The sequence below is a fragment of the Rutidosis leptorrhynchoides genome, chromosome 4, assembly GCF_046630445.1.
Source record: "Rutidosis leptorrhynchoides isolate AG116_Rl617_1_P2 chromosome 4, CSIRO_AGI_Rlap_v1, whole genome shotgun sequence".
Classification (NCBI taxonomy): domain Eukaryota; kingdom Viridiplantae; phylum Streptophyta; class Magnoliopsida; order Asterales; family Asteraceae; genus Rutidosis; species Rutidosis leptorrhynchoides.
The window spans coordinates 572,137,469-572,149,662 of record NC_092336.1 but is presented as its reverse complement, the minus strand read 5'-3'; the positions used below and the strand labels follow the sequence as shown (position 1 = coordinate 572,149,662).

The window sequence follows — 12,194 nt, the reverse complement described above, 5'->3', positions numbered from 1 at the left end:
TTTAATAAATTTTTACACCCGCCCCATCTGTGACCAAGTTCAAGTTCTGCCACTGGGTAATAGATAAGGTTTTTAATGTTCATGTTACCGAAAAAGACAAATATTGTTTATTCAATTCGAATGTATGGGGGTTTATCAGTTTTATCTAATGACCATTTTAAAACTCCTTTTTTAATTAGGAGATGATATTTTCACTTAATTATTTGATATATCTACTCATATTTTTGCATTAACAGTTGTATTATACAAACAACAACTGCATAGAAAAAAAATCCAAAAACTAAACTTAAGTATTTAGGGAAAAAATAAAAAAAAAAGTCGGTATATCAAAAACTAAACTTAAGTATTTAGAAAAAAAGTCGGTATATCAAAAACTAAAGTATTTATATGACCCTTTCTAATCACTATAAATGTGCCACTTGTGCCTAACACCTCTTATTGAAATATTATGTATCTCGTTATTGGTTCCATATTCGAAATCAAAAATAAGAAATAATTTTATTAAGACGTATTATTGGAGAGCTGAAATTGTATATTATTTTTATAAATAATTATCAAGTGACGTCTAATATTGTGCGACAACAACATATATGTGATCTACAAACAATTCAAAGGGATCGTTTCACAGTACGACAATAATACTCAGTCTCACACAACATAAACTTTTAATATTCAACGTCAACCAAACAATATCACAAAATGTTTCGCCACCATAACACAACCATGTTTTAGTGCAACACTAAACAAGAAAACAAACACCAACGTAATCAACAATCAACAAATCGACGATAAAATGACCATAAACTTGATCTAGCAATGGAAGTTTGGTGCTTGTGTTATGTTGCATCTTCTTGGTAGATCCATGGCACGTTTTGGGTCGATTTTATAGTAAGCCAACACTCCTGGGTACTTGTCCTTTAATTTGCAGAAACACGACATGTCAGCATTGCGTAGGGCAGTGCAACAATCTGCAGTCGGTTGTGGGAGAGGGTCCACATCTTTTGCAACTGCTGGCTGACATGTCTGTAGATCATCAGTGGTTACACCACATATTGGCAAACCATTTACAGCCAAGGGTTCAGTCACAAGGGCAGCAATTAGAACAATGGCTACAATGGCTAGCTTTGTGTACGACTCCATTGAGTTTTGTTTTTTTGCGGTTTTTAAATGCTTGACTATAATCTTTTGTGTTTTGGTGTGGTTTTTGAGCAAGTATGGTTGGGTTTATATAGAGAAAGAAAATTGTAATCCGTGTCTACATTTAAGAATATGTGGTGTAGATACAAATTGGTCCTACCAAATTTTGAAAGATTATATAACTAAATTAACTGTCGTTATGTATCCATTTGCCGGTTCACTGAAATAAAACAAAAATATTTTTTTCATTGTATAATCTTTGAGTTGTAGGTAACATACCTTTCGGGAATAAGGTTGTAATTATAACTATAATAAGCATATTAGACCATATATATCGGTGGGTCACTTTTACCCGTGAGATGAGATGTACACAAAGTGACAGAAAGTGACTAGGTTAACAAGGCATTAGCTAGTCACTTCCCAATCCGTTAATTTAAAATGAGGCATGAGTTTGTCAATAAATAATCAATGAATTTTAATGATTTAATAAATATAATTTTTTATTATTAATTTATTGTTTCTCACCTATTTTTCAATCAGATTTTACCACATCACCATACAGATATTTGACACAAAAAACTGACACGATAGTTAAAAAAAAGTCACAAATTGATATTGTCATGTCATAAGCAAATTCCACTTTTTGGTCAAAAAGTATACCGACCAGCTATTATAGCTATTATATGAGACACGGTTAGAAATGGTATTATAAATGGTATTATAGTAGTGGTTTTCATATGATCTCGTGAGTCTATTGGGTGTTTGCTGGCAAAGTTTGACCTTATTTGTCACGGGTTAGCTCAAAATTATATGCTATATCTTGTCATCTTTAATTTCCTATCTTATTTTAACAAAACTATAATAATCTATTAATCCAAATTGTGAATATATTATATGAGAAAACATCGTATAATGTTTTATCATATAGCCTGTCATTTAAGTAGATAAATTTTCATTAATTATGAATCAGGCCAATAGTTATATTTATCTTATCAGTAGTGATGTCACCAGTGGAAATATAGACAGACTGTGTTCATCAAGAATGAGTTTCCCATATTATTATCGAATTAGTTCAACTTCAAACAATTTGTCTGTTGAATACACAAAAGTAAAGGTTTTACATGGTGAAAATAGGTGATGGGCGGATATTAAAATAGGTAGCTGATACTAAATATGCACACACCAACGATACATAAAGTTTGATCCACGATGAAAAAACCGTTAATGATATGCATATTGCGGTCAATATGATCACCCAAAAAGCGTTAAGTATGCACGATACAGTAGGAAGGTCTCCTTCTATTTCTTGGTGAGGAAAACAGCCGCACGAGTTAAAATCGGAGAGCAATTTGTCCTTTTTGGAGAATCTGTCAATTAACCAAGAACCAATCATTTTCTCTGATTCTGGAATGTCGTTAACAGCAATACGTTGAACATGGATATGAACTTCTGATGGGGCCACACCAAAGGCATTATCCAAGAATGTTGGGCACCGGTTTTTGTAGCCGATGGTGATATCATATACTGCAACATATCATAAACAATGAATAATGTATATTTAGAAGCGCATTTGAAGTAAAAAAAACACAGTTAAGTCTTACTTGTAACAAGAAAATTAGAACTTTGCTAATGACCAACCAATCGCATAATGTTTACCAATATAATTAAGAGCGGACAGTATATAATAGATAATCAAGATTGGAAAGCCGCCTGACGCAGACGAGTCAGTTCGGAATTTAAAACGACTAGTTGGTCGAGGCGGGGTCGAGTCAGAAGTTGACTAACATTGACTTTTAGTAATATATATATTTAACATATATATATTAAACATAAATATTTCGACATATGTATCAACATCTGTATAGGGCACAAAATCTGAGTTAAAAAAATGTTAGAATTTTGATCTAACTTTGACCAACCTTGACTTTGGCCGACTCAGACCGACTTTGACTTCTTTTTAGCGATGACCGACTATTTAGACGTTTTTGGTCGAAACCGAAGGCTAGTCACGAAACAGACTAGTCGACCGAGACGGCCACCGTTTACAACACTGTAGATAATACATAGATAATAGGATAATGAGAACCTGCATCTAAGCAGCCCCTTAGTTCCTCTAAGGAGGCAACAAAACCCTTTGTTTTGGGGAGCAGGACATGATGCAAGACGGGCAGACCGTGTTCAACAGCATATTTCTGGCTACGAATGCATTTCTGTTCACTGCACCAGAAAAAATATATATTAATACATTCATGCTTGATAAAAAGAAGCAAGAATCAGAAATTGGCACAACAAATGACATGTTGCTGTGTTGGGATCGTTTCGATCCATTTGGGGAGTGTTTGGGATCGTTTTTAAGTGTGTGTGTGTGTGTGTGTATACTTATTGCATACTTTTACGATCATCCGATAACCTAGAACCGAAATAAAAAACATAATATAACCATTACGTGAAGTCGGTGCCCTCGGGAAAAACAGCAAGCCAGAGAGGATCCTGTTGATTCTTGAAACTCGAAAGCATCATGCGCATAGGTGACTCATCTAGGTCCCACCTTCTTTCAACTGAAATAAACTCCAAAATATGAAACGCCCAACCAAATACCGGCAGCTTCATCAAACTGCTCTTAAGAACGTATTTAATGTACCCTAAACGTTCTTTCCGCAAGGCTAGGTCCCACAAGTACATCCAGTCAACCTCGGTTCTATGGTTTGCAATGATCAGCACTCTTTCTTTTGCAGGAACATTTTCACCAGAAAAAACTACCTTCGTTTTGTTAATTTTTTCGAATAAAAAAGGCCACAAAGCTAGCCAACTACCAAAGAAAAAGGCTGTTGCTTTTCTGCTGTAATGAATACTAATAAGTCTTACGATAACAGCTGTAAGAAAACCACAGTAGACTAAAATCACGAATGCCGTTGAAAGCAACAACAATAAACAACACAATCCCCTTAAGAATCTCAATGGCGTTAAAACGCGTGTTTCCTGTCCAACAATGTTAACTTCCATATTGTCCTGCAGATTTCAAAAACGTCCTAAAGTACCGCTTACAAGAAATTAAGAAAGCCCGGTGAAGAAATTCTGAGCGTCAATAAAAGTAGCAGGTCAAATTACATAAGAACCCTAAGATACTCTGGTACAAAAAAATGGAAAAGGAACTTATCGACTATAAAACGAGTTTGTTCCTATCATAATTTGTTCCTGCGAAAAAAGAGTTGATAAAGAAGCTTAGTACGAGTTGGAAATATCATTGTATGCGAACTGTACAAATATTAAACACATAGATTCATGGTCAAACATAATATGACTCAGAAGATAAATATAGGGCTTGGAGATGCACCTAAAGAGTAATTATTGTAATGCGGAAATAAGCCCTGCATTCAGCAACACAGAAAATAAAAAAACAAAAAAGCATCACAGCTACACTAAATCAATAATAAGTCGTATGGATGTTAATATAATGTAGCTAGGCATATATATTCAGATGGGGTGAAATTTTAGCCATCATTGTTTATGTCCTGATTGCTGAGCGTTTTTTTTTTTTAAACTTTAGCCGAAGGCAAACACAGGCAAGATGCAAATTATTAGAGCCTTCCACTCTAAATCAAAATCACATTGCAAAATACTTGTTATGAATATCAAATCATCACATCACATTACATAATATAAAAGGAAGAAAACAACTAAAGTCACCATAATATATGTACCCGAGGTGGCAAATGGGTAGGTGGGTAGCAGGTAAAGGCCCTGTTGGGTTGACTTGAAGTGTCAATACTTTGAGTTGAGTTGAGCTATACTATTAACATAATAATCTGGTCTGATATATTTAAAGAGCAATGTAAATGTCTGTAAGCATTTCTTGCCAATTGACTCATTTGACCCGTATAACTTTGAGCTACATTTTTTTTATCTTACCTACACGGCCGGTTAGAGATCTAACATAACTCCAAATCGATCCATTACCTAAAAACGGGTCCAAATTCCAACCACCAGATTCAATATCATATGGAATTCAGTAAACATTAAAGAAGGAAGACTGAACCCTGTTATAAGTAGAGTACAGACTGACAATGGAACAATCCAGTTGTCACCCACTCGCCCTAACTAAGCATCTGGACCAAATTGCTTTTGGACTAGCGGTAATCTGAAGAACCCATCAACCAAGAGGTAGTACTTTCAAGCCTCGTTGGAGACAATGTACATATATGTGTAAGGTTGCACAAAATAGGTTATGTAGGTTTGTTGTTCTATAACGTACAGTATATACATATACATATATAAAGAATTAAGCATGCATAATGCAAGCAAATATAAAAGATGCGTAGCAATACAAAGAAAAAACAGTATGTAATGTGAATGTAGGGTGTAGTGCTATTACATTGTACCCCAGTTTTCGACAGATGTATAATCATTAATGACTTGATCACAGTCACAGGTCTTCAAGAAATTTTAATGGGAGTATGTATGTACTATTGTCTATTAAATGGTCCCTCAATACTTAGTTTGGATGGTCATGAGCTACACTGGATATACACTTCCAGACATCATATTGCATTGCATGAAGTGGCCCACGCCCAAGTATATCATAAATTAGTAGATAGAATATTGAAGGCACTTGTATAACCCATCACCAAAAAAGGCTTCAGTAATGGCCAACTACACCTATTAAATACTTAAGGTTGGTCATGGCCAATAAAACCTGTTAGTACATGTAGTTGGTAAAGGGTTAGCAGGGTTTTATTAAGATTCAATGCCATTTCTATTGAATTGAATTGATAGTTGAGTTGATATATCATGTTTTGATGTACTCTACATAGGAGTATGTATTCAATTCCCATACATACGAGCATGTATTCAATTCCCATACATAAGAGTATCAGAGTATGCATTAGCTGTTGTACTTTTTCCTTGTTCATACTTTGTTTTAGCTATAACAGGCGAAATTTATCCATATAACCCTACTTCTAATTAAACAAAGCCCATTCGATAGCTAAAGTAACAACATTTTACGGTTAAAATTCCTCTGCGCGTATTACTCATCAACCATACATCATTCCACTAAATATACATGTTTGTTGTTATGCGTATGCCACATGATCAACTTATCTAGTGCCTTTTCCCATTACCTGTAAACATTTTTAATCTATAAAACTAGCATCCTAAATCACCATACTTTGTTATTACGAACAATTTTTTTTTTTTTAACAGCAGTTCGGGATTACCCGGTGGACTTAACCACCCACGCGTTCATCTCCGGCAGTTCTATAACCCGCCTCCAACTGCTGCCCTGTAGGAAACCCGGCCCAATCCGAGGGCATGGACAGTAAAACCTCCCCTCTCCCACTGCCCCACGCAACGCGATGTGCGGAAGGCAGCCTTGGGTGGAATTCAAGGGTTAAGGGTCAATCTTGTGTGCAATGCTGCACCCCACGTGAGTCGAACTCCTGACCTCTCGCTAAGAGAGGCAGGCCACTAACACATGAGCTACAACACAAGGTTTGTTATTACGAACAATTAGTGTTAGCAACCATAGATTCATAATTCATTTGTGTAGTGCATAGGTACTACTGCCTAGTAATGCTCTCATTGAGGACTTTCATCAAACAATTGGTGTTAATTAAAAAAAAAACAAAGGTAATTAACAAATCCAGCTAAACTAAATAAGCCAAATAGCAAATCTCTCTGACAACACAAATAAATAAATAAACATATTATATATAAAAATTTATTCCATAAACATGCAACTTTACGCTACAAATTTACATATATAATATAATATGTACTTTTTCCAGCTTCAGAAGCTGTAGATAAAACTACAAATGATTGTAATACAAAAATGCACAATATACAAAGGATTCAATCGTAAAACGACAATGAGGATGGATCGTGAGTTAATACAACCGGTGAATCGTCATAGTAATATAGATAAATAAACGTTAAGGAGCTGAGGATTACCTGATCGAAGTATTTTAGGGCAAAAATGGAAATGCAGGGGGTAATTGTGAAGGGGCTACAGTGTTTTATTACCCAAAATCTTGAAAGTTCATGAGAGAGATAGAGAGACAGAATGCTGTATATACTATTCAAATTAGATTCCCACATTTCTATACCCCATTCGGATTAATTATTATTCTGAGGAAAACGAGAAATGGAAAATAAATTTCCTTTTTCCTTTCAATTTGGGCACTAAAGTATTCGTTATTTCGGTAATTGTGTTTTTTTCCTCAGAGTGCTCCCAACGTTTTCTGAAGGCTCAGACCGTTGCCAGTTGGGCGTCAATGACAGCGGTCCGTGGAGCCATCCGCACGGTCCATGGTCCAGCTCTTCGTCCGTTTCCATTTTCTTTTCAAACATGTTTGAGGACAGGATAAAATGACGGTTTTAAAAATAAAAAAAAATTTAAAAACCTCAACCGCTATCAACGGCTATATATATATATATATATATATATATATATATATATATATATATATATATATATATATATATATATATATATATTTAATTTATTTAGTATTAAACTCTATATATATACATATCAATATCCCATTTTCTATTCACACAATTCAATTCAAACTGCTAGCAACGGGCCGCCGTTGGGCACCGCCGTTGACGGCGTCGTTGCTAGCCCCCGCCGTTACCTGCGCCGTTGAATGACCGTGGTATGAAATGCTACCCTTTGATATATTGGAACAAGTTGGTGAGTGGGCATTTGAGCGTTGAAAAGTGTAACGACTGCTTTTTTTTTTTACAATATATTTCCTTTATATACACTACTACTCATTTCATACATTTTATACCTCAAACTACTACTCAAACTCTTTAAATATAAATATAAATATATATATATATATATATATATATATATATATATATATATATATATATATATATATATATATATATATATATATATATTTCAGAATGAATCGAGATGATGAAAATTATGAAGAGGCGTTAGCTATTGCAAATGCATATGATCCACTTCAAACACTCGATGTTATCGATTTTTTAGAAGAAGATGAAGCCGAAAATGAAGTTGTTTCTATACCTAGAGCTCCTAGAAGACATTTTCCGAGAGATCGGGAAGGGAGTACTAAACGATTGTTCGACGTTTATTTTTTCGACACACCCACTTTCCTGCATCATCGTTTCCAATTAACTTCAACCCCTTGTGACCCGGTAACACCATTAACGATCAAAGCGTGTGGACACGATCTCGGTTTGTTTTCCATAAACATGGTGTCCCGCAAGGACTACTATAAGATTTGTAATATCAAGCAAATCGGCAGGAAACTCGACCAACTCAAACTTCGACGCGGCACCAATCTCGTTAACCCACATGTTGCAAATTGAAAACAAAACATCTTTAAGATCCGCCTCAACCAAATCATGCACATGTTTCGGGATTCCAGTTTTGACAAAAGCATAAAACGACCCAACGTTGCCCAAAGTATTTGAAACATTCGCGATTTTCAACACTTCGTCGAAAAGACTCGCAATTGACAAAGCACTCTCGGCCGAAACATCAGCAATCGGGATACCCTTGATTTCCAACCAAGTTAAGCGAAAATAATTTTTGGCCAAATCTTTCAAAGGAGCCACGAGTACAACGAGTTAGACTCTAATATACCTTCATAACCGGAGCCGTTTTCTCAAACAATATGGTTCCGAATATACCCACTTTGGAAACAGAGGCGGACCTACATTGGAGTGAGTGGTAGCATGAGATATCAGTGAAATACGCGATGCGTGGAATTTTACTTGGATTTTTAACTAGAGACATTAGTGACAATGTAAATTTTTTTGAGTGACATAGTGACACCATTGAAATAGGCCATAATGTAGATTTTTTTTTTTTTTTTGTGTTTAACCAGTTACACTAATGACCATCATTCCTAGATTCGTCACCATTTGGAAACCTTGCTAATTGAACCTTGTCCTTGATCAAGAAAGTTGTCATGATCTTGTAAAGAGGTTAGTTAGTAACGGATAGTTAGATGATTAAACACAGGTAATAAAGTTGTCAACAGTGGCAATTCAGTCTTTCTTGTTGGTCATCTTGAAATAACTTCCGCATTGACCTAATAGTTGATTTTGTTTTAACACTTTGACTAGTCTACCTCATTGCAATCTTCAGCTCTATCATTAACCTTTTTTTTTTTTTTTTTTTTTTTTTTTTCAAAGACAAACACACCCATACACGAATACATACATGTCTACCCCGGGACTCGAAACCTCAACCTATAGATTGAAAGGGTCACCTCGATACCGCTAGGCCAATGACCCTTTGGTATCATTAACCCATTTTCATTTGTTAACATACCACATGATCAATTATAGACATTGTCTTATATCGAGAAGGTATAAGATTAATTAAACAGTAAACAAGTTTTGTTTTCCCCAATACTAATTTCATAATCCAAGTGATGAAGAAACCTCTTTAACGTGAAACCCAGATTATATGCAAATTAAAGTACGAGTAACAAATATAATAATCACACTTTCACTTTAATTTAACTTTATCATTTTCCTTTTTAATACTCTATATGTCTCGAATTAAATGCTCACTTAGTAAATTTGTTCCAATTTATGATAGTTTAGTGGAATATCCACTTTACTATTCATTTAACAAGCCGTTATAAATTAAAATTAATTAAATTAATTTTTTAAAATAAAGTAAGAAAAATATGAAATAGTATTAAAAAATTTGTTGACTTATGTATATAAAAAAAGGTAGAATTGGAAATTTAATAACTTTTTAGTATTATTTTGAATCAGAAACATTTGAGACAATGTGAGGGATGAAACATCATTACTTAATTATATATTTAATATTTAATACATTATGCATTTAGTTTTTCAACTATATTCCTAAATAAACTTATAACTATTAATTTAGGTCATTATATTATATTATATTATACCTATATACTAAAACACACCCGAATTTTTGTCGTTTATTATACCTATATACTAAAACACACCCGAATTTTTGTCGTTTCAGTTGTTTTGGGTTGTCATTTTGAGTTTGAATTCACACTACAATCGACCCCTCAACTTCGGCTCAATTTACACAACGGTCCCTCAAGTTTACACTTTTCCAAGGTAGAAAGTGTAAATATATAATGTTATTAAAATAAAAGAAACTAATTCCACCCGAATTTATAACGGACCCTATCTTCTCACTCGGTGTGAGTTAAATTTTTCCGAGACCAAACTAACGAACCCAACGGGACTAACTATACGCCAAATGGACACTTTTCAAAAAAACACTAAACACCTCGGGCTATCTTCAATACATTTACATACACTTATAATAAACAACCCAAACTACCTACATCATATCGATGGTGATGTTTCCATTTTTTACACAATCTTCCTGACGTCAAAAATGCATATGCCGTTAGGTATACTAGGTACTAAAGACGTGTATCCAAAAACACCCGTAGCAAAGCGTTTTTATTTCCGTAAATACATAACTCTTCGTTAACTATGATTATGTAACCCGCAAGGCACCGCGGCATCACGCGAGACACTTTTCTAGTTTTAAATATAGTGATTTATCTTTTTAGTTAACTCTCCAAATCATCATTATACCCTATAAAATATTGACACTTGATTAGACCAACAAATCATAAGAAGAGAATTAATAAGTGACACATATCATAAATCTGAGGGAAGGTAGTTCAATTTTATAAGCTCTTATAAAATGCTCCAAGCTGTAGAAACGGAATACAATTGAAATAGAAATGATTAATTGATTGAATCACTAAACTATTACAAGGATTTCACATAGTGTTCATCTAGATCAAAACTACTGTTATTCTTTTAACAGAATGCTAACAGCTATTTAACTAACCTAACAACCCGGTTAATTTTACAGAACTAGTCCCCTAACTATTAATAATTTACATTTACATCATAAACCTTGACCCGGGTGTAATAAAATTACATTTAACCACCTTGTACTATCATAATATGTTCAATATCCTCCCCTCAAGGTGGAAGATCATCAAAACCAAGCTTGTTGACCAGAAAAGAATGTTGTTTTGGTCCTAAAGCCTTTGTCATTACATCTGCAAGCTGCAAATGTGTATGGATGTATGCTGTTTGTAAGAAACCATCTTGCACTTTGTCTCTAGTGAAATGTCAGTCAATATCCAAGTGTTTTGTACGTTCATGGAAGCATGGATTAGCTGCAATCTGTTGAGCAGCCTTGTTATCACAAAACAAAGTAATTTGAACTTGAACATGAATTCCCAGATCCTTGAGCATGTATGTCAACCAAATCAATTCACATGTGGCAGAAGCCATGCTCCTATACTCTGCTTCTGTAGAAGATCTGGAAATCGTCACTTGTTTCTTTGTTTTACAAGAAACAAATGAGTGACCTAAAAAGATACAATAGCCTGTGAGAGATCTTCTAGTCATTAAACAAGAAGCCCAATCAGCATCTGAAAAACCTTCAATTTTTAGATTAGGTTGAACAGGGTAGAACAACCCCTTGGAAATGGAACCCTTTAAGTATCTTAACAAGTGTACTGCAGCCTGCATATGTTTATCTTTAGAATTTGAAATGAACTGACTTAGACGTTGGACTGCATATGATATATCTGGATGTGTCATTGACAGATACAAAAGTCTTCCTACTAATCTTCTATAAACATCTAGAGAAGATAACTGATCAAGTATAGAATAATCGGGTCGGGTTCGGTCCGTGCTTGACATTACTGAGAGGGGATTTAAGGGTCAATTGAGTTTAACTCTCCGGTCTGGAGTACCGTGAATAACCCCTTGCAAGATGATGATCTCAACAGGGGTGGTTAAACGTAGACCCACCATTGGCGGGTAGTCCGGACATTGATGGCTCGCGTTGACGATAGGATTTATGTTCAAGGAACGTTACCTGTATATCTAGAGTGTCTAGTGCAATGCTGTGAGTCCGGTAGCGCGCGCGAGGAGGGCGCTGTATGAGCAGCGCAACTGGTTCGTACGTATATACTCAAAATAGTATGTGTGTAATTTCCTAAAGAACCAATCCCTTGCCTTGTTGTAAAGAC

At 34.9% G+C, this 12,194-nt stretch overlaps 3 protein-coding genes across 3 annotated transcripts; all 3 read right to left on the bottom strand.

The window, feature by feature from the left end:
* Positions 1-810: 810 nt before the first annotated feature.
* LOC139842793 (putative lipid-transfer protein DIR1) lies at positions 811-1,140 on the bottom strand. Its single transcript, XM_071832898.1, has one exon. It carries the CDS (start codon positions 1,138-1,140, stop codon positions 811-813), a length of 330 nt encoding a protein of 109 aa, XP_071688999.1.
* A 1,053-nt stretch (positions 1,141-2,193) lies between these two features.
* LOC139845420 (probable 1-acyl-sn-glycerol-3-phosphate acyltransferase 5) lies at positions 2,194-4,165 on the bottom strand. Its single transcript, XM_071835679.1, has 3 exons — positions 3,584-4,165; positions 3,224-3,354; positions 2,194-2,661 (listed from the first exon to the last, which is right to left on the bottom strand). The coding sequence occupies exons 1-3, from the start codon at positions 4,138-4,140 to the stop codon at positions 2,255-2,257; spliced, it is 1,095 nt and encodes a 364-aa protein (XP_071691780.1). The 5' UTR covers positions 4,141-4,165; the 3' UTR covers positions 2,194-2,254.
* A 7,118-nt stretch (positions 4,166-11,283) lies between these two features.
* Positions 11,284-11,862, bottom strand: LOC139842792 (secreted RxLR effector protein 161-like). Its single transcript, XM_071832897.1, has one exon. It carries the CDS (start codon positions 11,860-11,862, stop codon positions 11,284-11,286), a length of 579 nt encoding a protein of 192 aa, XP_071688998.1.
* Positions 11,863-12,194: the final 332 nt, after the last annotated feature.

Coding starts and splice junctions, on each gene's coding strand:
- LOC139842793 (XM_071832898.1), bottom strand. CDS start 1,140: ATGGAGTCGTACACAAAGCTAGCCATTGTAGCCATTGTTCTAATTGCT.
- LOC139845420 (XM_071835679.1), bottom strand. CDS start 4,140: ATGGAAGTTAACATTGTTGGACAGGAAACACGCGTTTTAACGCCATTG. Junction 3,355..3,583: donor CCCGAGGGCACCGACTTCAC/GTAATGGTTATA, acceptor TTTCTGGTGCAG/TGAACAGAAATGCATTCGTA. Junction 2,662..3,223: donor AAGGGGCTGCTTAGATGCAG/GTTCTCATTATC, acceptor GATATGTTGCAG/TATATGATATCACCATCGGC.
- LOC139842792 (XM_071832897.1), bottom strand. CDS start 11,862: ATGTCAAGCACGGACCGAACCCGACCCGATTATTCTATACTTGATCAG.